This window comes from Oncorhynchus gorbuscha, linkage group LG14 (assembly GCF_021184085.1).
Source record: "Oncorhynchus gorbuscha isolate QuinsamMale2020 ecotype Even-year linkage group LG14, OgorEven_v1.0, whole genome shotgun sequence".
Taxonomy (NCBI): Eukaryota; Metazoa; Chordata; class Actinopteri; order Salmoniformes; family Salmonidae; genus Oncorhynchus; species Oncorhynchus gorbuscha.
In genome coordinates, this window is record NC_060186.1 from 38,923,535 (window position 1) to 38,945,474 (window position 21,940).

The 21,940-nt window shown below is 40.1% G+C and overlaps 2 protein-coding genes across 13 annotated transcripts in view; both read right to left on the bottom strand.

Annotated features, from left to right (window-relative positions):
* snx14 (sorting nexin 14) overlaps positions 1 to 5,023 on the bottom strand; it is a 33,062-nt gene extending 28,039 nt beyond the window's left edge. For both annotated transcript variants that reach the window (XM_046298005.1, XM_046298004.1), the window contains exons 1-4: positions 4,831 to 5,023; positions 4,530 to 4,679; positions 4,189 to 4,309; positions 3,943 to 4,019 (exon numbers count right to left, since the gene is read on the bottom strand). In XM_046298005.1, coding sequence (XP_046153961.1) covers positions 3,943 to 4,019; positions 4,189 to 4,309; positions 4,530 to 4,666 — 335 coding nt within the window. In that variant the 5' untranslated portion in view covers positions 4,667 to 4,679; positions 4,831 to 5,023. The remainder of the gene's footprint in view (positions 1 to 3,942; positions 4,020 to 4,188; positions 4,310 to 4,529; positions 4,680 to 4,830) is intronic.
* LOC123994907 (heterogeneous nuclear ribonucleoprotein Q-like) lies at positions 4,189 to 21,668 on the bottom strand. Of its 11 annotated transcripts, none has more exons than XM_046298014.1 (16): positions 21,514 to 21,644; positions 21,248 to 21,354; positions 18,995 to 19,076; positions 15,423 to 15,475; positions 15,003 to 15,180; positions 14,114 to 14,232; positions 13,923 to 14,030; positions 13,426 to 13,539; positions 13,004 to 13,180; positions 12,723 to 12,858; positions 12,383 to 12,588; positions 11,467 to 11,616; positions 11,244 to 11,365; positions 9,646 to 9,997; positions 7,987 to 8,079; positions 4,189 to 4,309 (listed from the first exon to the last, which is right to left on the bottom strand). In XM_046298014.1, the coding sequence occupies exons 2-15, from the start codon at positions 21,254 to 21,256 to the stop codon at positions 8,038 to 8,040; spliced, it is 1,848 nt and encodes a 615-aa protein (XP_046153970.1). In that variant the 5' UTR covers positions 21,257 to 21,354; positions 21,514 to 21,644; the 3' UTR covers positions 4,189 to 4,309; positions 7,987 to 8,037. The 11 variants fall into 11 exon arrangements, with proteins under 11 accessions (XP_046153970.1, XP_046153971.1, XP_046153969.1 ...); XM_046298015.1 differs by lacking the exon at positions 4,189 to 4,309 and adding an exon at positions 4,541 to 4,679 and having other exon boundaries at positions 7,987 to 8,076; XM_046298013.1 differs by lacking the exon at positions 4,189 to 4,309 and adding an exon at positions 4,541 to 4,679.
* Between the last annotated feature and the right edge of the window lie 272 nt (positions 21,669 to 21,940).

The following is a 21,940-nucleotide window of genomic DNA, read 5'->3' on the forward strand; positions in this document are numbered from 1 at the left end:
CGTCTGCTAAATGACTTAAATGTAAATGTAAACTACTACCAACACTTTGTGCCTGGTTTATTCGCAATAACCAAACCTCTTCTCATTGACTGGATCAAAGAGAAAACCCAAGGGTCGTCAGAAAGTACAGCACTCCTCAGCGTCGAAAGTTGAGCGTCGCAGACTGGACACCTGAACATGAGAAGGCCTTCAAAAAAATGTAAGACCTCTCTGGTAGACACGGTGGTGTTGGCACATCCTGACCTCTCCCGCCTGTTCATGTTATCGACAGATGCGGCATTGGTGCTGTCCTGTCAGTTGCAAGACGGAGAAACTTGTGCCAGACCCATTGCATTTGCAAGCAAGTCCTTGTCTGCCTCAGAAGAACTACCCAGCTCAGCGGTTGGAGTTCCTGGCAATGAAGTAGTCGATCTGTGACAAGTTCAGTCACTGGTTGAAAGGTCATGTCTTCACTGTTTGGACTGACAACAATCCATTTACTGACATTATGACCAAGCTGAGGCTGGACTGTTGCGAGCAACGCAGAGTGGCCAAGTTAGCCAGTTATGATTTTGACATCAAGGACGTGCCAGGTCCTCAGAATATGATTGCTAATGCTCCAAGTCAAGTGCTCTTTATCAAAGCTGTTGGCAACAGACTGCTTTGTGACCCCAATGGAAAAACTCCTTAGTGACATTCAGGCAGTGTCAAACACTTCAGTCCAAGATGCCTTCAGGAGATCAAGCGATCTCAAAGGTAGCCCCAAATGTGTAAGCTCACAGAACTTCCATGTCTGTTTACATGTGTTCTCAGTCCTTGGCAGCAAATACATCAGCCATACTCCAGTCACATGACAACTAGGAAACAGGAGCTAGAACACGTGCACCTCAACTGATATCTCCTGGTCAAGACACCTTACCTGCCTACTCTGAGAAGGAGCTTTGTGATGAGCAACAACGACAGAACCATTTCTCGTGTGCTATTCTATGTGGAGAGACAACGCAGGCCTTCAAAAAGGGAAAGAGCAAGAGAAACAGTTACAGCCATCAGACACTTGAAGAGCTGGGAGAAGCTAGTTGTCAGTAATGACATACTGTACAGAGTCTCACGAGATCAGATATCAAAGACAAAGTGGTTCCAGTACGTAGTTCCTGAGTCTCTCAAAGCAAAAGTCTTGAAGGGTGTTCATGATCATGCAGGTCATCAGGGTCAGTTCAATTGCCTTAGCTAGACAGAGATTATTCTGGCTGCACCTTGACATAGATGTTAGGGATTATGTCCGTGGTTGCCACTGTTGCATAGTCAGCAAGACAGTTGAGCCCGAGGGCAGGGCTCCACTGGAAAGTATCACCTTGACAGGGCCGCTACAACTGGTTTGTATCAATTTCTGGTCTGCTGAATGATCAAACAACAAGTTCATTGACATACTAGTGACAACAGATCACTTTACAAGAATGGCTCAAGCCTTTCCCTGCAGAGACCAATCAGCTAAGCAGGTGGCAAAAATCCTGTGGGACCGATACTTCTGTGTGTATGGATTTCCTGAGAGAATTCATAGTGAGTGAGGAGCAAGTTTCGAGAGACAGTTGATCAGCGAGTTACTGAGAGTCTCTGGTGTGAGGAAGTCACACACAGCACCGTATCACCTGATGGGGAATGGCAGCGTGGAATGTTTCAATCAGACACTTAGCAGCATGATCCAAGCTCTAGCACCAAGCAAGACAGGCCGAGGCACCTGCAAACATTGGCGTTCATGTACAATTGCACCACCCATGAGAGGACAGGGTAAGCCCCCTTCTACCTGATGTATGGAATGATCCCTCGTCTGCAAGTAATGTGCTTTTCAGAAACACTGAACGATCCAGCTGTTACCAGTTACGACGAGTATGTGGTGTCGCTCTCCAAGGATGTGAAGGATGCTATGGTGATAGCACTGGAACATTTTGCAAAAGAACAGAACCAAAAAACAGATTTTATAACAGAAAGATCAAGGGGCCACCATTGAAGTTAGAGATTAAGTACTGTTGGCAAACAAGAAAGAAAGAGGCAAGTGGCAGACCGATGGGAATCGACAATATACACTACCGGTCAAAAGTTTAAGAAAACCCTTGAATGAGTAGTTCCTTATTTTTACTATTTTCTACATTGTACAATAATAGTGAATACATCAAAAGTATGAAATAAGATATGGAATCATATAGTAACCAAATTATATATTTTATATTTGAGATTCTTCAAATAGAGACCCTTTGCCTTGACAGCTATGCACATTCTTGGCATTCTCTCAAACAGCTTCATGAGGTAGTCACCTTGAATACATATCAATTAACAGGTGTGTCTTCTTAAAATTACATTTGTGGAATTGATTTTCTTCTTAATGCATTTGAGCCAATCAGTTGTGTTGTGACAAGGTATGGGGTAGTATACAGAAGATAGTCTTTTACCAAAGAGGGCTAAGTCCAAATTATGGCAAGAAAAGCTCAAATAAGCAATGAAAAACGAAAGTACATCATTAGTTTAAGGCATGAACGTCAGTCAATGCGGAAATTTTCAAGTGCAGTTGCAAAAATCATCAAGCGCTATGATGACTGGCTCTCATAAGGACCGCCACAGGAAAGGAAGTCCCAGAGTTACCTCTGCTGCAGAGGAAAAGTTCATTAGAGTTACCAGCCCAAATAAATGCTTCAGAGTTCAAGCAACAGACACATCAACTAATAAGAGGAGACTGTGTGAATCAGGCCTTCATGGTCAAATTGCTGCAAAGAAACCACTACCAAAGGTCACCAAGAAACACGAGAAATGGACATAAGACCGGTAGAAATCTGTCTTTTGGTCTGATGAGTCCACATTAGAGATTTTTGGTTCCAACCGCCGTGTCTTTGTGAGACACAGAGTAGGTGAATGGATGATCTCCAGATGTGTGGTTCCCACCGTGAAGCATGGGGGAGGTGTAATGGTGTGAGGGTGCTTTGCTGGAGAAACTCTGATTTATTTAGAATTCAAGTCACATTTAACTAGCATGGTAAAAGCCTTTCTGCAGCAATACGCCATCCCATCAGGTTTGCGCTTAGTTTTTTCAACAGGACATGACCCAACACACCTCCAGGCTTTATACGGGCTATTTGACCAAGAAGGAGAGGGATGGAGTGTTGCATCAGATGACTTGGCCTCCACAATCACCCGACCTAAACCCAATTGAGATGGTTTGGGATGAGTTGGACCGCAGAGTGAAGGAAAAGCAGCCAAGAATTATTCAGCATATGTGGGAACCCCTTCAAGACTGTTTGAAAAGCATTACAGGTGAAGCTGATTGAGAGAATACCAAGAGTGTGCAAAGCTGTCATCAAGGCAAAGGGTGGCTACTTTGAAGAATCTCAAATATATTTTAATTTGTTTTAACACTTTTTGGGTTACTCCATGATTCCAACTTTGATGGAGATTTCTAGGTGGGTTTGCAGTTGTTCTTAAGTTTACACAGTGTTGTGTATGTATTTTCAACCCATCTGAACAGTACAGTTCCTTTCATGTGCCATATTTGATGACCCGGTCTTGTGACTGTCCAAAACATTAGGCTATTGTTCTGATGCACCCTTCTCTTTATTTTCAACTCTCCATTTCGCAGCTTTCATTATTGAATGAAACTGTGACAAAGTCCTCTTTGCCTCAGTGGATCAACGTTAACTTTTCTGCCCAAGTTCCCAAAAGCATTTGGCAATTGGAGTGTATTTGGCTTTTGGGCCTAACACCAAATGAAAATAAATCAAGAAAAACATCAATGTAGCAAACCTCAATGTAGCCGATAGAGATGAATTGTACAATTATACAATATGAATTTATGCGTTTTTTTCTCTTTATAAAACCTTGCCGCGACCCACCCTTTACTTACACAATATTTAATGACCCTTAACATGCAGGGACTGCGGGTTATGAGTCAACCTCAACATCACTAGTGTGCTGACATACCTGTGACGTTTGCACTTTACTTTCCCACACACTGCACAGCTGTGTCCCAATGGAAACAGCTCCTGTTGCTCCTGATGCTGTAGAAATAGAGGGAGATCCTAAAGCTACAAAACTTACTTTTGGATATCCTGCTGACAAATGGGAACTGACCCATTAGAAAAGTTAAGCAACTGAGTCACTTCACCACTGGAGTGATACTGCATTGCCCCCAACTACTGGTATTTGTGTATTTAACATTCAACTTACTTTGTTCTTGGGCTTCATGGTGAAGAGGATGTTGGGCAGGAGTGATTCTGTGCCGAGGGAGCAATAGAATGTAATCACTCCAGCCAGGAAGGACCAAAACACCATCAGAATGTGGAGATACCTGGAAGAAAATCCTGGTCAGACACATATAGCTAGACGTCTGGTTATTAATACCGGAACTAAAAAAAAGAAACATTCTGAAATGATGAGTTTAGACAGTGTGCTGAACTAACTTTTCCTGACACTCCAGAATGAGCAAGATTAACTTTAACTACAGGTACTTCAAATGACATTTAACATCCCACATGAACAAATATCCATTGTATGTCCACAAAACCTACCTATTAAGAAGTATAGTTGATGAAAGCATGAAAACCAGAAGAAAGCAAAAGACAGGATATTGACGTCCAACTTCCCTCAGGACATCAATTTGCAGTCCTTGCTTCAGATTCTCCAAATAAACTCGAATACGTTCCATTATACAATGGGGTCTGTTGAAGTAAACATTAAAAAGCTAGATAGACACCCTAAACAAGTGACCCATAACACCAGCTAAAAATGTACTAGCTAGCTCTAACGTTATATAACGTTTGATGCGTATGCTAAAGTTAACAAGGAAGGCTCGCGACTTTAGCTACTTACTAATACACAATATAATCCCATCAATTAGTACTTTAAACAGCGAACCATGTCATAATTTTGTTCAGGGTTCACATTGTTTTCTAATTTCTTCAACGATAGATCTTCCTTTTAATTATGGTTTGCACTTTTGTTATTTCCCATTTCAGAAAGTATTGTGATTTCCTTGACAGATCGAGTTTCCTTAATACGATGGTCGTCACTTCCGGTTCTAATCCTCGCCACAGGAAGTGCCAGTAGACCAGTGAGGGAGGGATAGGCGAAGCTACTGGAAAATCTTTAGTACTGTAGTCTCAACTGGTAATTGCTTGTTATTCATAATCATAAACTATTTCATTTCCTAAACGAAATAGTACGTTCGAACTTTAGTGAAATTAAATTCATACCATTGCCGTAAATTCCATACCAAGGTGTGGTGCACAAAGCAGAATGTTGAATTGTTTGCGTTATTCCATAACATCTACATTTAAATATATACAACTATGTTGGACGAATAGTCATAAATTGATCAAATATATGTTTATATTGTAAGACAGTGCTGAAAATCAAGACTTTTATTTTTAAAATAAGTTACACGCGCCTCACTTTACAGTATAAAACAATTTACAAGAATGCAAAAACAATTGTTAGCCACCAACAACTGTTTAAACTGGTAACAGCTTTTCAGAGACAACTGTGTACAAAACCTGATTAAGTTGTCTCCTTTATGCGATCCAAGGAAACACATTTTTATTTTATTTAAGTCATATCCATCTAACTCCGATACTAAATTACAATGTCAACATGATGCAGATTCAAGACACTTGTCACATATGTGACAATAAGGCAGCTCATAGATGTTGGATCGACATTCATGTTGTACATCATGATTAGGCAAATGTATGTACACAAAGTAGACTGATGTCTCTTAAACTTAAATGTGTATGCAACCTTCCAAATGGGTTGCCTGAAAACCCAATGTTGAATGGCATATAATGCTACATTGGGTTTCCAGGCAACCAAAAGGAATGGATCATATACAAAATACTTACTATCCTATCCCAGAAAGGGACACTGCAATGCTTCTGAAAAAAACATGTCTTTCCTTCAAGCTTTTACAAGTACCATTTTCCTAAACTATTATACAACCTCTAACTACATTATATGAATAAGCACATAGCCAATGCAGTTCAAACCATATGAAAGCAAGGTTTGTTCCTTCATTCGCTCATTATATGAGATTATTTAACATGCTCAGCTTGACTGTTGGCAGTGTTAGAATAACAGCATGCAGCACCTATAATAAACAAACTACATGGAACAAGCCCTGCTTTCATCAATTACGTTTCCATACTTAAAGTAGACAGGGCAGTTTTATCCTCTGTACTGAGGTATTTAACCGACCCTTTAAAGACAAGTTCTGAAAATAACCACTTTCCTGGAATGCCTGACCATTATGCCAGTTGGTTAAACCTAAAAACCCTCCTAAACATTATATTAAAACCAATCAAAACAGAATTAAATGGGTATATTCCATCGTAAAGCTGCATTATTCATCAAAATATACATTGGTGTCAAGCTCCTCTGAGCCACTTCAAACTTAGACAAAGTGCAAAAGGAATTACTACATTTCGGGATGAACATTCCACTGGGAACTCAACATCTTCAATAGTAATTTTAAAATGGCATATTCTTTGGAGACATGGGGTAGGTGGCAAGCTTATAATAACAATGGCATGGCTGTGGTTTTGGATTTTCTGGAACCACACTTGCCGTGGATAATGAGCTTTCTGCACATGTGCAGTATTTTTTATTTTTTTACTAAACTTGCTGCCCACAGTAGTGTCTGCTCAGTGTTCCACTGCTGCTTCCACTTAATGTTGTAGCCTACACTATAGACATACATACGTTTTTTTTAGTCTATACTTAAGATATGGTCAACATGTTCAAACTATGCTTTCCATGCCTCAAGCGTGACTTAATGGAATTATTTTCAGGAGGTGGAGTTACATGCAGCCATCATGCTTTGTACAAACTGTGTCGGTTGGAACAGTTGTCTGTTGCAAACATAAGCAGTCTAGCAAGTCCATGTTCTTTTTAGCTGACGAGTTAAAATGCAGCAAGAATATCAAACACGAGCAAGACACACAGTCAAAATAGTGATTTAATGTTAATTTCTCATCGCAAACATTGGCAAGTTATTTTTCCCAGCAATCATTGATATGGCAGTATACTATGAAGATTATGACAAATAGTAGGCAGTCTAAGCAGTAGTTGACAAAACGACACAAGTAATAATAGCGCGCCGGGCGATGCAAAACACTCGCCCATTGTCAGACACTGGTTAACGGGTTAAAATACATGCTCACCTGTCCAGAGTTGGAATAGCTAGGACGCGTACTCGTGCGGTACTTGAATTATCATTGAAAAGCAAAATAGTAGTTAGTAGGGTCTGGGTGTGGTTGAAACGCAGATAATCTTTTGCCCCAAAGCAAAACTCAAGTGGGGAGTTCTAGTTCTATGCAGCTATTTAGGCAGCATATGAAACACAAGCAAGACACAAAGACGCAGTCTAATTAGCGATTTAATGTTATTTTCTCATCACAAGCATTGGCTAAGCAGGAGGCAGGCAGGCAGTCAAAGTAGTAGTGTCCTCCTCCCCCCCCCCCCCCGAACTCTGGCTAGTGGCTACGATATGACTGTAAAGCATTAGCCTACTTCACACAAAAACCTGACTGTTTTTTCTCCAATGGAATGACTGTGTATGGACTGCTTCCTGCTTGTGCAACTGCAATATCCGTTACAACAGACAATGGTTGTAATAGCCTTAATATATTTTGGGGGAACGTTAGATCAAATCACTTTGGGGTTATTTCAGCTGTTCAGAAATATGAGAAAGTCATAGGCTACATCAGCATGGTCCAGAAGAGGGTGAGTAAAAAGAAAAACGGGAGGAGAGTGTGAGCAGCAGCTACAAAGTGTGCATAAAATAACATGCGCAGAATATGATCTGGATCGTTAGCTTTGAGAGGTTTTCAGAGGTGTGAAAACTCTATTTGCGGCAATGGTCTAAAAGTCCAAGCAACAAGTGTCTTGAGTTTGCCCTTTTGATTATCTTCTAATTTGGCAGATATGCTCCTGTAAAGTTGGAATATCATTGGACCATTGAGTTGACCTTACCATCACTTCAATTGGCAGCTTCCAGTATAACCCCACATAGCAGGTCAGTCTTCATAGTGACAGGTCAGGACCGGCCTCGACCACTTTTCCCTGCTAGTCAGGTAACAAAAGGACGCAATTAGAAGATAGATCACAACAGATGACCACATAACATCCAGCTAGCTACCCACAAGTAACTACAGAACACAGTCCAATGCACATTAAAGACAAGCAAATTAACTTGAGTAAGGAAAAAGCAAAGGGGTTTCTAGACATTCACCAAGACCTCTACACCCTTCAACTTCACATGCAACAAGGCTATGCCATCAGGAAAAGGTAGAGCAGAACAGTGGCCTTGCTGTGTTATTTTAAAAGGTAACCAGGGTCAAGTGGTTGGGATATGGAAAGATTGGTGGTTATGTCCAAACTACAAGCACTACGTACAGACAGTTGATGCATGCCAATTATTCCCATTGTTGCTTAATTTGATTGAGAAATGACTATGCAGAACCTTCGGGGACAAGAACATCTTCACAGACTAATTTCTTAATAGCCAAAGGGATACATTTGAACTGGCCATCGGAGAAAGACTCCACTTTATGACATTTCTTTAAAACGGGAATCCATTTAATTTGGGCTACGAAATTGTGAAATCTAAATTGAGAATGTTCGAGATACGGTCTCGAATTTAAAAAACAACTCAAATGGAGTATGTCTCTACACATACTTAATACTTGAATTGTGGAATATGCCAACTACTGAAATAAGTGATAACATTTTTGATGGCATGCCAAAGTGAAGTTGCTGCATGTGGCAAACATAAGGAAACCTTTAGTTATTTTCTTCCACAAGGAGCCTTAAATTTGAAGGCAATTTGAAGAGAGAATTTTCCGAAACATGAATTTGAAACACAATTTGAGGTTTTGTACACTTCTGCGTGTATGTTTATTAAAGCAGACAAATAGCAAAAAAAAATACAAGCCAAAATGTAAAGCCCAATAAATAGGACTAGTCCTTTTTTTCTTCTTTTTTACAAGACACGCCATTTCCTAGCATTATCTTCTGTAACATACAAATTGTGGTTTCATTTGTTTTAAGTAGGTACATGTTTAGGAGACATACGTTTAGTTGCTGTTAGCTACTTAAAACATGGAGTCACTAAAAACATATATAAAACTACAGCCAAATAAAATAGCTGGATCACATGATTGCACATTTTTAAATCTTTAAACCTGATTATGGAAATCGCATTAATCAACTTTGAAAAAATAAAAACCAGTTAGTCAAAAACAGTTGAAAGTGTGACTACTGTTCAAGTACAAGCAGATTATTAAAATATATACAAGAAATCTTGCCAGATGTCACCAAATTGGAAAAGAAAAGTGAGGCAACCATATGGATTTAGGGCCAATCAGATAAAGTCTAAAAAGGATTTGGAATTAAAGCCCTAATGTTCTACTTCCACTGTTGCCCAAAATAATCCTGATAAAACTCCTGGTTGTCAGATTTGTAACCATAGTTACCAGAATGATCACCACCTTGGAGCGGTTGCTGAGCAATAGGTTGAGAGCCCCAGTTCTGATTATTGGTTTGGCACCGCTTGGAATCTGGCTGATTGTACCCATCAGCTTTGCGCTTTCCACCTACATTTCCACTGTGGTCACCCCTCACACCACGTACCCCGCCGCGGCCTCTCTGTTGCACACCTCCTCTGCTTGATCCTGGACCACCACGCGGGGAAAAGCCACCTCTTCCCCTGGGAGCACCTGGCCTACCTCTGGCTGGGGATGCCCCCCGTGCACCTCTGCCACCTCTTCCTCTAGCGGGAGCCTGAAAGTCATCATAGCCGTAGTAGTTGTAGTCATAGTCGTATCCCCCGCGGTAGTTGGGATAATCATAACCATAATAATCGTCGTAATCATCGTAGCCATAATAGTCGGATGGGTAAGAATAACCTCCCCTACCCCGGCCGCCTCTTGTGGGAGGGGGCAACTGAGGAGGGCCGTAGTTGTAATAATAATCATCATCATACCTATGGGAGAAACAAGCAGAACCTGGCAAAAATGTTCAAGGCACTGAACACACATGGACTCATTGTTCTGATTTGATCACAAAAGCCTTGTTCACACTGGCAGCTTAAAGTGACTCAATTAGAATCGGTTACTTTTCCTGCAGTCTGAACAGCCAAAAATCACATGAAATCAGATAATTCAAACACACATTTCAAACCTTCATGTATATACATACTACCTCAATTGGCCCGACCAACCAGTGCCCCCGTACATTGGCTAACCGGGCTATCTGCATTGTGTCTTGCCACCCACCACGCCAACCCCTCTTTTACGCTACTCTCTGTTTATCATATATGCAGTCACTTTAACCATATCTACATGTACATACTACCTCAATCAGCCCGACTAACCGGTGTCTGTCTGTATGTAGCCTCACTACTGTTATTTTACAGTCTTTTTACTGTTGTTTTTATTTATTTATTTAACTATTGTTCACCTAATACCGTTTTTACACTGTTGGTTAGAGCCTGTAAGTGTTTCACTGTAAGGTCTACATCCGTTGTACTCGGCGCACGTGACAAATAAACTTTTATTTGAAACCACCTTCGTAGTTGCAAATCTGATTCCTGGCCATGCGACTTTTCTGAATGGTAAAATATGATTTATTTGCCCCCAAATGTTTTTTTTAGACTGTTATTGGGCATATATTGTTGCCTGTTAGCTGCTCTGTTGACAGTTTGATGCTCTGTTGACAGTTTGACAAGATCAAACTGTAGGTAACTTGCTTGTTAATGGTTTACAAACAAATGAGTGAATGTGCTAGAAAGACAAACAGCTACACAGCTACCTGCTGTGGCTCGCCAAAAAGGACTCATTTTAAAAGGCTTTAAGTGTTAATACACTATGACACTATTTGAACTTTCAAAGCAACTAGGAAACATCCATGGCAGGCATTGTGGTTACCTTAGGAAGCACAAGCACCACCAATCAGCCTACAACACTGCACACACACCCATCATTACTATGACAACTAGCATAGCCATGTCAGCAAATAACTGCTATCTGAACACCCACAAATCTGATTTGGTCACTTGTACCTTGCAATTTTGACAGTCAGTACTCCAAAACGGATTTGAAAAACAAAACGGATTTGAACATGAGGGCCTTCAGTGTAAACAAGGCTTTAGAGTCAGTCATGCACCAACTTAAAATTGGGCCTTGAAAAGTGGAGCGCAAAAAAATATATTTTGTAAAGCCATGTCTTACATGTTTGTTCTGGCTGCTTGTCTCTGAGCTTTGCGTTCCTTCCTCTTCTGATCAGGGGGCTTTGCAAAAACTATGTCAATGTGCTCTCCTTCCAGAACTTTGCCATTCATTTGAGCCAACGCCTGCGGAGATGGCAAACTACAGTCATCATACAATTACACTGTACACAATGTAATTTACTTACCAGTGTTTTCTCATTATATTACCACTCAATATAAAGTACCTTGACTGCAGCGTCCCTCTCATCAAAATGAACGAAGGCGTAATCTTTCAGCTTTTTCACTCGCTCCAGTTTACCAAACTGGCCGAAGGATTTTTCAAGTATTTCTTCCGTAACATTGTTCGCAAGGTTTCGGACAAACAAAACTTTGACCTGTGGGTTGAAATGCACAATGAGAAACATGTTAAGAACTTCAACTACATGGGTTACACACAGGCATCAGTGTGATCTGCACCCACTTAAAGACTAGTGGTTGTATTCTGTTAAATTAAAGACATCAAAGGTTGATCAAGCATCAACTGCAAGCCTATAAAGCGAGACTTCAGGTTGGAAATATATCAAATGAAAATCTCCAGTGTTGCTTACAGTTTTGACGTAAAACCAGCTTGAAAATCTATGACAAGACTTGAAAATGGCTGTCCAGCAATGATCAACCAACTTGACAGAGCTTGAAGAATATTAAAAAGAATAATGTGCAAATATTGTACAATCCATGTGTGCAAAGCTCTTAAGAGACTTACCCAGAAAAACTCAAGCTGTAAATCTGTGCCAAAGGTGATTCTAACATGTGTTTCTTACATGGGTGCGACTACATATGCAAATGTGATAACGGCTTTAATTTTCAATACATTTGCAAACATTTCTAAAAATGTGTTTTCACTTTGTCATTATGGGGTATTGTGTGCAGACGGGTGAGAAATCTATTTAATCCATTTTGAATTCAGGCTGTAACAAAATGTGGAATAAGTCGAGGGGTATGAATACTTTCTAAAGGCACTGTATATAGTGCACTACTGTTGAGCAGGTCCAAAGGGCCCTGGTCAAAAGCAGTGCACTATATAGGGAATAGGGTGCCCTTTGGGACATAACACCTTGTTTCTCCAGTGTTTCATCACTTTGTAGTCAGCAGATCACTTACCTTGGCCATAACCTCTGGATCTGGGTCCTCGATGGGGTCTGCCCATTCCACAGTAACCACGTTCCCCCACACTTTCACCTTGCCACTCATTAGCCTGCGTCTGGCCTGAGCAGCAGTTTTATGGTCCTCGTATTCCAAAAAGCAAAAACCTCTGTTCTTCTTTTTGTCATCTGGCTGATGGTACAGTATGACATCATTAAGACCCTCTGTTAGAAATAGAAAATGTTAAGCGAGGTTTGAGCAAAATGTGATCATATATTTAGTTACAACTACAATACATGTCATTGACAAAATCAAATGAAAAGTACCCATCTCACCAATCAACAAAGATCTTTCTTACCCGTGACTTTAGCAAACTCCTCCACAATCTGTTCTTTTGTTTTACTCTTGGGGATGGAGCCGACGAACAGCCGGTTATTGGCAACAGATATACACACTCCAATGTGTTTGCCGGGGCGTATTTCATGATTATTACACTGGGGAAAGAGGAACTCATCAACCAGTGTGACATGGATAAATATGAAACAGCCATGGCACAGACTATGCCAAAGTTCATACTTCCAAACTGACTGATATGGCTGAAGAGACAGACCATAACTGGAAGCATGGGGAGACACTGACCAGGTTTACAGCCTCCGAGGCAGCCTCTTTAGTGCAGAATGTGACAAAGGCGTAGCCCCTGTTCAAGCCACTCAGGGGGTCCATCATTAGACGTAGATCCCAGATAGGTCCCGCCTTCTCAAAGAGAGGCACCAGCTCATCCTCAAACAAGTCTCGAGGAATTTTCCCAACAAATATCTGCAAAGGGAGGTCATGAAAAAAACACGTGAGCAGCTAAGAAAGTGGTCAGTTCTGGAAATGTAAAATATTTATGGGAATTTTTTACAATTTGGCCCAGTCAGATCTTAGCGGTAAGCTCTCAGTGCAACAAGAGTCACTCCAGAATTACAAACGTCATCATAAGGCCAAACAGAGATTTGTCAACATTTGATGGTCTTATTCTAAAATGATTTTTTTTTCCCGCTGAAAGATAAAGACCTTACCTCTGTTCCAATAGTGGGTTGAGCACCTGAATACACAGACTCTGGGGGGGGGCCTCCATACTTCCGCTGACCCGTTGTCACATCAAGTGTATAGATGGTTCTATCAAGCAGAGCCTGTCATTATCAAAATATTTAATGTTGCTGTAACCACACAGACACCGCTTGATTTTCACACAACCACAATAAATCAGCTATGCAAAAAATGTGACCGCGTAGCCTAAACTGACAGACTTTTGTAACATTGGTATAATACTCAGACAAGCTAAGTCAAGATCAAGTCTGCCAACAAATGAGCAAGACTCTTACAATTGGCTATGCCAGAATATTGGAAAAGAGGCATGCCTTCATCTCCCCCGGGACAACGTAGAATGTATGCACACATGACTGTAAGTCGCTTTGGACAAAAGCGTCTGCTAAATGGCCTATATTACTATTATTATTACTATTACTATTACTATCTCCACAAAGAGTAAACTTCATTCCTGGTGTTGACATACTTTTATTTTCGCCTCATCTGGTCCTTTCGTGGAATCTAAAACTTTGGTTCCTTGCTTCTCCCTCTGTCTATAAGTCTTCATTACTCCACAGAGGAAGGCACTTTTGTTCTGAAAAGGAAAGTTGAAGCTTTTAGTACTCCCTGCGTTTCATTAAATCATCCTCAATTAAGTGTAACGCAGTGGCCACTTACTTGCACGTGCGACAGATCACTTTCCTTAAATTCAAGCAGGACTTGTAGAGCACCTTCTTCGTTAAATTCTTTCAATGCTTCAATAGCCCTTTCATCTAGGTCACTGTGCGATACCAAGCCTGTAGAAGGGTGACATTTCAAATATAACCTCTGTTTGCCAATGAAATCACAAAGAACTCATGTGATTATGTCCAATCAGATCTTAGCGGTAAACCATCACAGCAATGTTGAGTTGCTCCAGTATTTGAGTATAGAGATCATCATGTGGACAACCAAAACCCCCCCAAAATTGTCAACATTGCTAGAAATAGTAACCAGACAGGCTAGTTGTACATTATAAAATATGAAGAATAATGATTTATGCTTACAGAAACCAAGGAAATGCACACGAACAAGCTAATCAAAGGAGGGAAAAGTATCTTGCTAACAGCACCCACACCCAAAGCATTAATCCTACTGCATGAACCAGGTCAGCTGTACATGCACAAGTCAATTCAGACATCTGAACACCCCCCCCCCCCCCCCGGAGACCATATCAAGACAACACAACACCCCCATCCTTAAATAAAGACGTGCTCCGGAACTTTGGTTGGCAACTACAAAGCATATTTTAAAGCTCCCGCTTTGGGCTGGATGTGCAAATGTGTAGTTTATACATGCATAACCTATTAGCAGAATTAGTGTTAGCCATAGCAAAGCTTGTCAACTCAACCCAAACACAATGGAATCAAATTCACAGTTCTTTGTTATGGTGGGGATAGCTTAGTTTGTAAATATATCACACAAAGTTGCTAAGGTAAATAAATAAAAGTTTCTAATAGAAATACAAAATAAAAAAGGAAGAACATGACGACAAAAAACAGTTAGGTTATGCTTAACATGCACTTACCTGCTATGTAAATTGCATCTAGTTTTTCTGCCACTTTCTGTGGTAAACCAGCATCTAATAAAGTCTGGAAATTGTCTGAATGGATAACCTCAGCTGTAGTTTTGTCCACTTCAGTTATGTCTATTGGTTCCTCTGTACCATTCCCATTTACATGATCAGTTGTCTGATCGGTCGCCATCTGTTTAATGCAATGATGAGTAAAATTATTTGAATGACTGTTCCAATAACAGTTAAGCACCTACTGCACTTAGCCAATTCAAATAAGCAAAACATAACCTTCAGGCATATCATCATTGCTTGCCTGGAAATCCGAAGTTGAATTGCATTGAATATTATGTCGGGCAGAAATTAGTGTTTGACTCGGGAAAGTTTCCTCCCTCTACAAGCCAGAGTGTTTAATAAAATTATATTTTAACGTACTTTACCGTTTGTCTGTGCAGTTGATCCTTTTGGCGACAGCAATGTGAGACAATCTATTCACAGGAATGTACAATTACATCAACTCTGTAAAGTGCGGGTAGTGTTCAGATCTCTGAAGCATGCACAGAACCATGTAAACGAGCTCGACAAGTATGCATGCATCTCCTGCATATATCTTTTATATTGTGCGCAAGCTTTCAGGTGAATGATTTCTTCATTTCAGACGAATGGTACTGCTATGGGATCCCCCATGGCTCCTAACTATGCTAATTTGTATGTGGGTTACATGGCGAAACAGTCTATTTTCAATCCTCTCAAAAATGTTTTCTTGCCTAACATCAGTATTTGGAAACGGTATATTGATGATATTTTTGCTCTGTGGAGCGGTGATGCAAAACAGCTCCAGGCGTTCCATGCTTTTCTTAACTCCTGTTCTGAGCATCTGAGATTTACTATGCAATCTGATACATGTCAAATCAGTTTTCTTGATCTTCTGATCTTGTGTGAAGATAATGTTCTATACACTGATCTTTACAGGAAACCTACCGATCGTAAGTTTGTTGAGGGCTGATAGTTGTCACCCACTTACTTCCCTTGAAAAACAGTTTGCCCTACAGCCAATTCTGTCAAATCAAAAGAATTTGTAAAAAACAACCAGATTGACAGAAATATGGCTGAGACGCAAAGAAAATTCAAGGGGAGGGGGTACAAAAATGGTCATGGTCAAATAATGCCACTGAGAAAATTCAAAACAAAACATGACCTTTTTCAAGGTCAGTCTTGCAAAAATAAGCATTCTTGCGTTCTAACTACCCGCTATTCAAAGTAGAGGTTGACCGATTATGATTTTTCAACACTGATACCGATTATTGGAGGACACACACAAAAAAGCCACTGCCGATTAAATTGGCTGATTTGTTAAAATGTAATTGTAATAATGACAATTACAACAACTGAATGAACACTTAATATAATACATCAATAAAATCAATTAATCCTCAACTTAAATAATGCAAAAACAAAGTTTTGGAGAAGTAAAAGTGCGATATGTGCCATGTAAGAAAGCTAACGTTTAAGTTCCTTGCTCAGAACATGAGAACATATGAAAGCTGGTGGTTCCTTTTAACATGAGACTTCAATATTCCCAGGTAAGAGGTTTTAGGTTGTATATAGTATGTATAGGACTATTTCTCTCTATACCATTTATATTTCATATACCTTTGACTATTGGATGTTCTTATAGGTACAGTATAGCTTCCGTCCCTCTCCTCGACCCTACCTGGGCTCGAACTAGGAACACGTCGACAGCCACCCTCGAAACAGCGTTACCCTTACCCATGCAGAGCAGGGGGAATAACTACTCCAAGTCTCAGAGCGAGTGACGTTTGAAATGCTATTAGCGCGCACCCCGCTAAATAGCTAGCCATTTCACATCGGTTACACCAGCCTAAGCTCAGGAATTGATGGGCTTGAAGTCATAAACAGCGCAATGCTTGAAGCACAGCGACGAGCTGCTGGCAAAACGCACAAGTGCTGTTTGAATAAATGCTTACGAGCCTGCTGGTGCCTACCATTGCTCACTGCTCTATCAAATCATAGACTTAGTTATAACATAATAACACACAGAAATACGAGCCTTAGGACATTAATATGGTCGAATCCAGAAACTATCATCTCGAAAACAAGACGTTTATTCTTTCAGTGAAATACAGAACAGTCCCGTATTTTATCTAAGGAGTGGCATCCATAAGTATAAATATTCCTGTTACATTGCACAACCTTCAATGTTATGTCAAAATTACGTAAAATTCTGGCAATTTAGGCAGGCCAAACTGTTGCATATTCCCTGACTCTGCGTGCAATGAATGCAAGAGAAGTGACACAATTTCACCTGGTTAATATTGCCTGCTAACTTGATTTCTTTTAGCTAAATATGCAGGTTTCAAAATATATACTTCTGTGTCTTGATTTTAACTTCTTGGTGACAGAGGGGCAGTATTGAGTAGCTTGGATGAATAAAGTGCCCAGAGTAAACTGTCTGCTACTCTGTCCCACATGCTAAAATTATTAGTAGTATTGGATAGAAAACACTGAAGTTTCTAAAACTGTTTGAATGATGTCTGAGTATAACCGAACTCATATGGCAGGCAAAAACCTGAGACAAATCCAACCCGGAAGTGGGAAATCTGAGGTTTGTAGTTCCATTTAAGTGATTGCCTATCCAATATGCTGTGTCTATGGGGCCAGATTGCACTTCCCAAGGCTTCCAGCAGATGTCAGTCTTTAGAAAGTTATTTGAGGCTTCTATTGTGGAAGAGTGTCGAATAAGAGCCGTTTCAATAAGTGGACTGGCCTGAGGCCAATCAGTTGTCTACTGCACGGTCACACCGTTCCTTCTTTTTCCTCTGTAATGAATACACTATTGTCCGGTTGGAATATTATTGAAGATTTATTATAAAAAGACCCTAAGGATTGATTGTAAACATCGTTTGACATGTTTCTACAAACTGTAATGGAACTCTTGACTTTTTGTCTGGATTTTGCACTTGCACATTGTGCCTTTGGAATAGTGAACTAAACACGCGAACAAAACTGAGGTATTTGGACATAAATATGGACGTAATCGAACAAAACGAACATTTCTTGTGGAAGTGGGAGTCCTGGGAGTGCATTCCAACGAAGACCAGCAAAGGTAAGTGAAGAATTATAATGCGATTTATGACTTTTGTTGACTCCACAATTTGGCAGGTAACTGTATGTCTTACTTTTGTGGCAGAACGCTGATCTCAGATTATTGAATATTGTGCTTTGCCGTAAAGCTTTTTTGAAATCTGACACAGCGGTTGCATTAAGAACAAGTTTATCTTTAATTCTATGTAAAAACATACATCTTTCATCAAAGTTAATGATGAGTATTTATGTTATTTGATGTGGCTCTCTGCAGTTTCTCCAGATGTTTTGGAGGCAGTTCTGAACATGGCACCAATGTAAACTGAGGTTTTTGGATAGAAATATGAAATTGATCAAACAAAACATACACGTATTGTGTAACATTGTGTCCTGGGAGTGTCATCTGATGAAGATCGTCAAAGGTTAGTGATTCATTTTATCTATATTTATGCTTTTTGTGAACTCTTTGGTTGGAAAATGGCTGAATGCTTTCTGTGACTAGTTGCTGACCTAACATAATGACATATTCTGCTTTCGCCGAAAAGCCTTTTTGAAATCAGACACTGTGGTTGGATTAATGAGAAGTGTATCTTTAAAATGGTGTAAAATACTTGTAATTATGAGATTTATGTTTTTAATTTGGCGCCCTGCAATTTCACTGGCTGTTGGCGAGGTGGGACGATAGCGTGCCGAACGATCCCAAAGAGGTTAAGAAAGGCATTGGTGTTTATGGTTAGGTACACATTGGAGCAAGGACAGTCCTTTTTCGCGAATACACACCGCATCGATTATATGCAACACAGGACACGCTAGATAAACTAGTAATATCATCAACCATGTGTAGTTAACTAGTGATTATGATTGATTTTATAAGATAAGTTTAATGCTAGCTAGCAACTTACCTTGGCTTACTTCATTCGCGTAACAGGCAGGCTCCTCGTGGAGTGCAATGAGAGGCAGGTGGTTAGTGCGCTGGACTGTTACCTGTAAGGTTGCAAAATCGAATCCCTGAGCTTAAACGGTAAAAATCTTTCCTTCTGCCCCTGAACAAGACAGTTAACCCACCGTTACTAGGCCAACAATGAAAATAAGAATGTGTTCTTAACTGACTTGCCTAGTTAAATAAAGATTAAATAAAAAGGTGTAACAAAAACACGCAAAAAACATATCGGCCAAATCGGTGTCCAACAAAACAGATTTCCGATTGTTATGAAAACTTGAAATCGACCCTAATTAAAATCGGCCATTCCGATGAATCGGTCGACCTCTAATTCAAAGTGCTTTGAACAAATTGAGGGAATCGTTCACAAACATTGGCACATTAAGATCCGATGATAGTATCAGTAATGTGGTTTCTGCCCCCATATTCTCGCAGGGCAGAAACCTCAGAGATCAGCTGGTAAACTCTGATTTACCAGCCCAAGATATCCCTGGACAACGTGTATTTGCGCCCCTACTGGATGGAAACTACAAGTGTAATGGCTGTGCTCAATGTAATGGCACTTATAAATGTAGATCCTTCAAACACCCCCAAACAGGGAAACCGATCCCAACCAAAGGTGTTATCACGTGCTCCACTAAGGCAGTTATTTATCTTATAACTAGTCCCTGTAGTAAAAAATGATGTGGGTAAAACAAAGTGCAAATTAAAAGTATGTATCTTGGAGCATCGTAGCACCATTAGGCACAAAAGCTGGATTTACCCAGTTGCGGCCCACTTTTTTGGAAGAAAACCACTCGATTTAGTCTCTACTTTATATTGGCATCGAACATGTCACCCTCCCTAGGAAAGGGGGTGACCTCGACAATTTATTGTTAAAACGAAAGGCTGCTTGGATCTTTAAATTTAAAAGACCCTTGCTCCCTTCGGTCTCAAGGTAGACTTTTATCTGAAGCCATTCTTGTGATTATGCTATTGTAAATGTTTGTAGGCTTATGTAGCCAAATTGTATCTATGATCGTACACCATCTATCCATTTCTGTTTTTTGTATGCTATTTTAGTATGAAAATGAACCAATGATATCAGGCCACACCCAGCCATTATTACAGACCTGTGTTTATTTTGACAATATATGAGTCATCCCGCAGTGTTGTCACTATACACTGATGAAGACAGCTTGTCTGTCGAAACGTTAGCCATAAATATTTTTGCATCTGAGCTCTTAAGATTGCGAGGATCTCATTAATTTTTAAAAAGTGTTCCACTCCCCTAGCCAGCACCTCGCCTAAATAGGTGTGCGTTTCTTTAGCCTCTAGAATCTGAATGCACTACCAGCGCTCTGAAAAGTTGATGTAATTATACATTCCTAATGGCAAAAATACCAACCGGTAAAGTATGTTAAAATATAATTTTATTCAACATTCGAAACTGATTCAAAAGCTAATTTCTGTCCAACATAGAATTCAATGTAATTCAACGTTAGGTTTCCAGGCCACATTGCATACAAATAAGCATTTAATTCATGGTCCTGTCAAGTTTAGTGCACAGGTGACAAATCAACCCGCCTATGCTGATGCTAATCACGAAACTACTACAATGAAGACAAATAGCTAACGTTATGATAAAAGCCATCAGTTATGTTACGTCGATGGTCTTGTTTTAGCTAGCTACTATAGGGCCTGAACAATTTGTCAGGACACCAGGCATTATACTGAACATATTGATACTTAACTGAATTAGGAGTCATTGGTTTACCATTAACTACATTCAGTTAGCTAACTAACATTTGGTTTGATTTGTTGGACTACCAATTCGAGTAGAACCAGCTAGTTACATACTGTAGTTAACGTTACACGTGCTTTTGTGCACAACGATATTTTTTTCTGGCGAAGCTTACGGTCTGCTACTTAATTAGCTTCCAATGCATTGTTAAACAAGCCAGCCAGTGCATCTTAACTACGTTAGAAAACGTTACTGTAACGTACATGGAAACAATTAACGCTGGTTAAATAGTTGCCAAGAAATGCTTGAATGTCAGTTAAATGTTAACGACTTAGCTAACTAACTATGTTAAGACTTCAGTGTTTGCAATCCCGTTAACCAGCCCATGCGAGACATCCACGCCGTGTAGCCAATGCTAGTCATAGTTCTACGTAACCGGTTACTAGCTAAAGCGAATAACAAGTTAACGTTAGCTAGTAAACGTTAATTAACCTTTGTCATGCGTTTCAAGTTTGCAATGTCTCACCGCTTCCGCATCGCTGGTGGATCTACTCCATTGGCGCCGGCCTGGTCTCCAGGCGCAAAATAGCTAGCCAACCCTGGAATTCATTTTCAAAATGTCGAGTAGGACTCTTAGGGGTAACGTTTAACGTTACTTAGCTAGCTAACCACTTTCCACATTGTTTTAAAAATACAGCCAGAACAAAAAAGTCACCTATCCGCGTGAATTCACCAGTTAACACCATGTAAATACTTACCATTAGATAGTTCACCAAGGTGCACGTTGCTGATTTTGTCTGATTTCAGGGTGTTTAAAAAAAATAAAAACTACGATTCCCGGCATAAGGTTAGGTCAGGCTCCTGTCCGGATAATGAAAAATGGCGGCTACTTGACTGTAGATGCGAGTGTGTGGTCACTAGTTACCTCAGCCACAAAGTCAAAACTGACTAAATAATTCAAACAAATTAGTTTATCTTAATTTCAAATTTAGGTTAGGCATATGGTTATATTTAGTCAGATTTGACTAAATTATTTTGGTGGAAATGGGCGGGGTTTATAACTTTGTAGCTGTGGTAACTAATGACGTGCTCTCAGAGTGCTTCTACATATGGGGTTTCAGCAACTGCTAACCACGGGCTTGGTGTATTTTCGCTTGGGTGGGAGCATGCACCTTTTGTGCACAG

What these genes read in the sequence shown, in the direction of transcription:
- LOC123994907 (XM_046298006.1), bottom strand. An exon ending in GTGATCTGTCGCACGTGCAA is followed by an intron (nt 14,031 to 14,113) that starts GTAAGTGGCCAC and finishes TTTCCTTTTCAG; the next exon opens with AACAAAAGTGCCTTCCTCTG. An exon ending in CAGATGAGGCGAAAATAAAA is followed by an intron (nt 13,540 to 13,922) that starts GTATGTCAACAC and finishes TGATAATGACAG; the next exon opens with GCTCTGCTTGATAGAACCAT.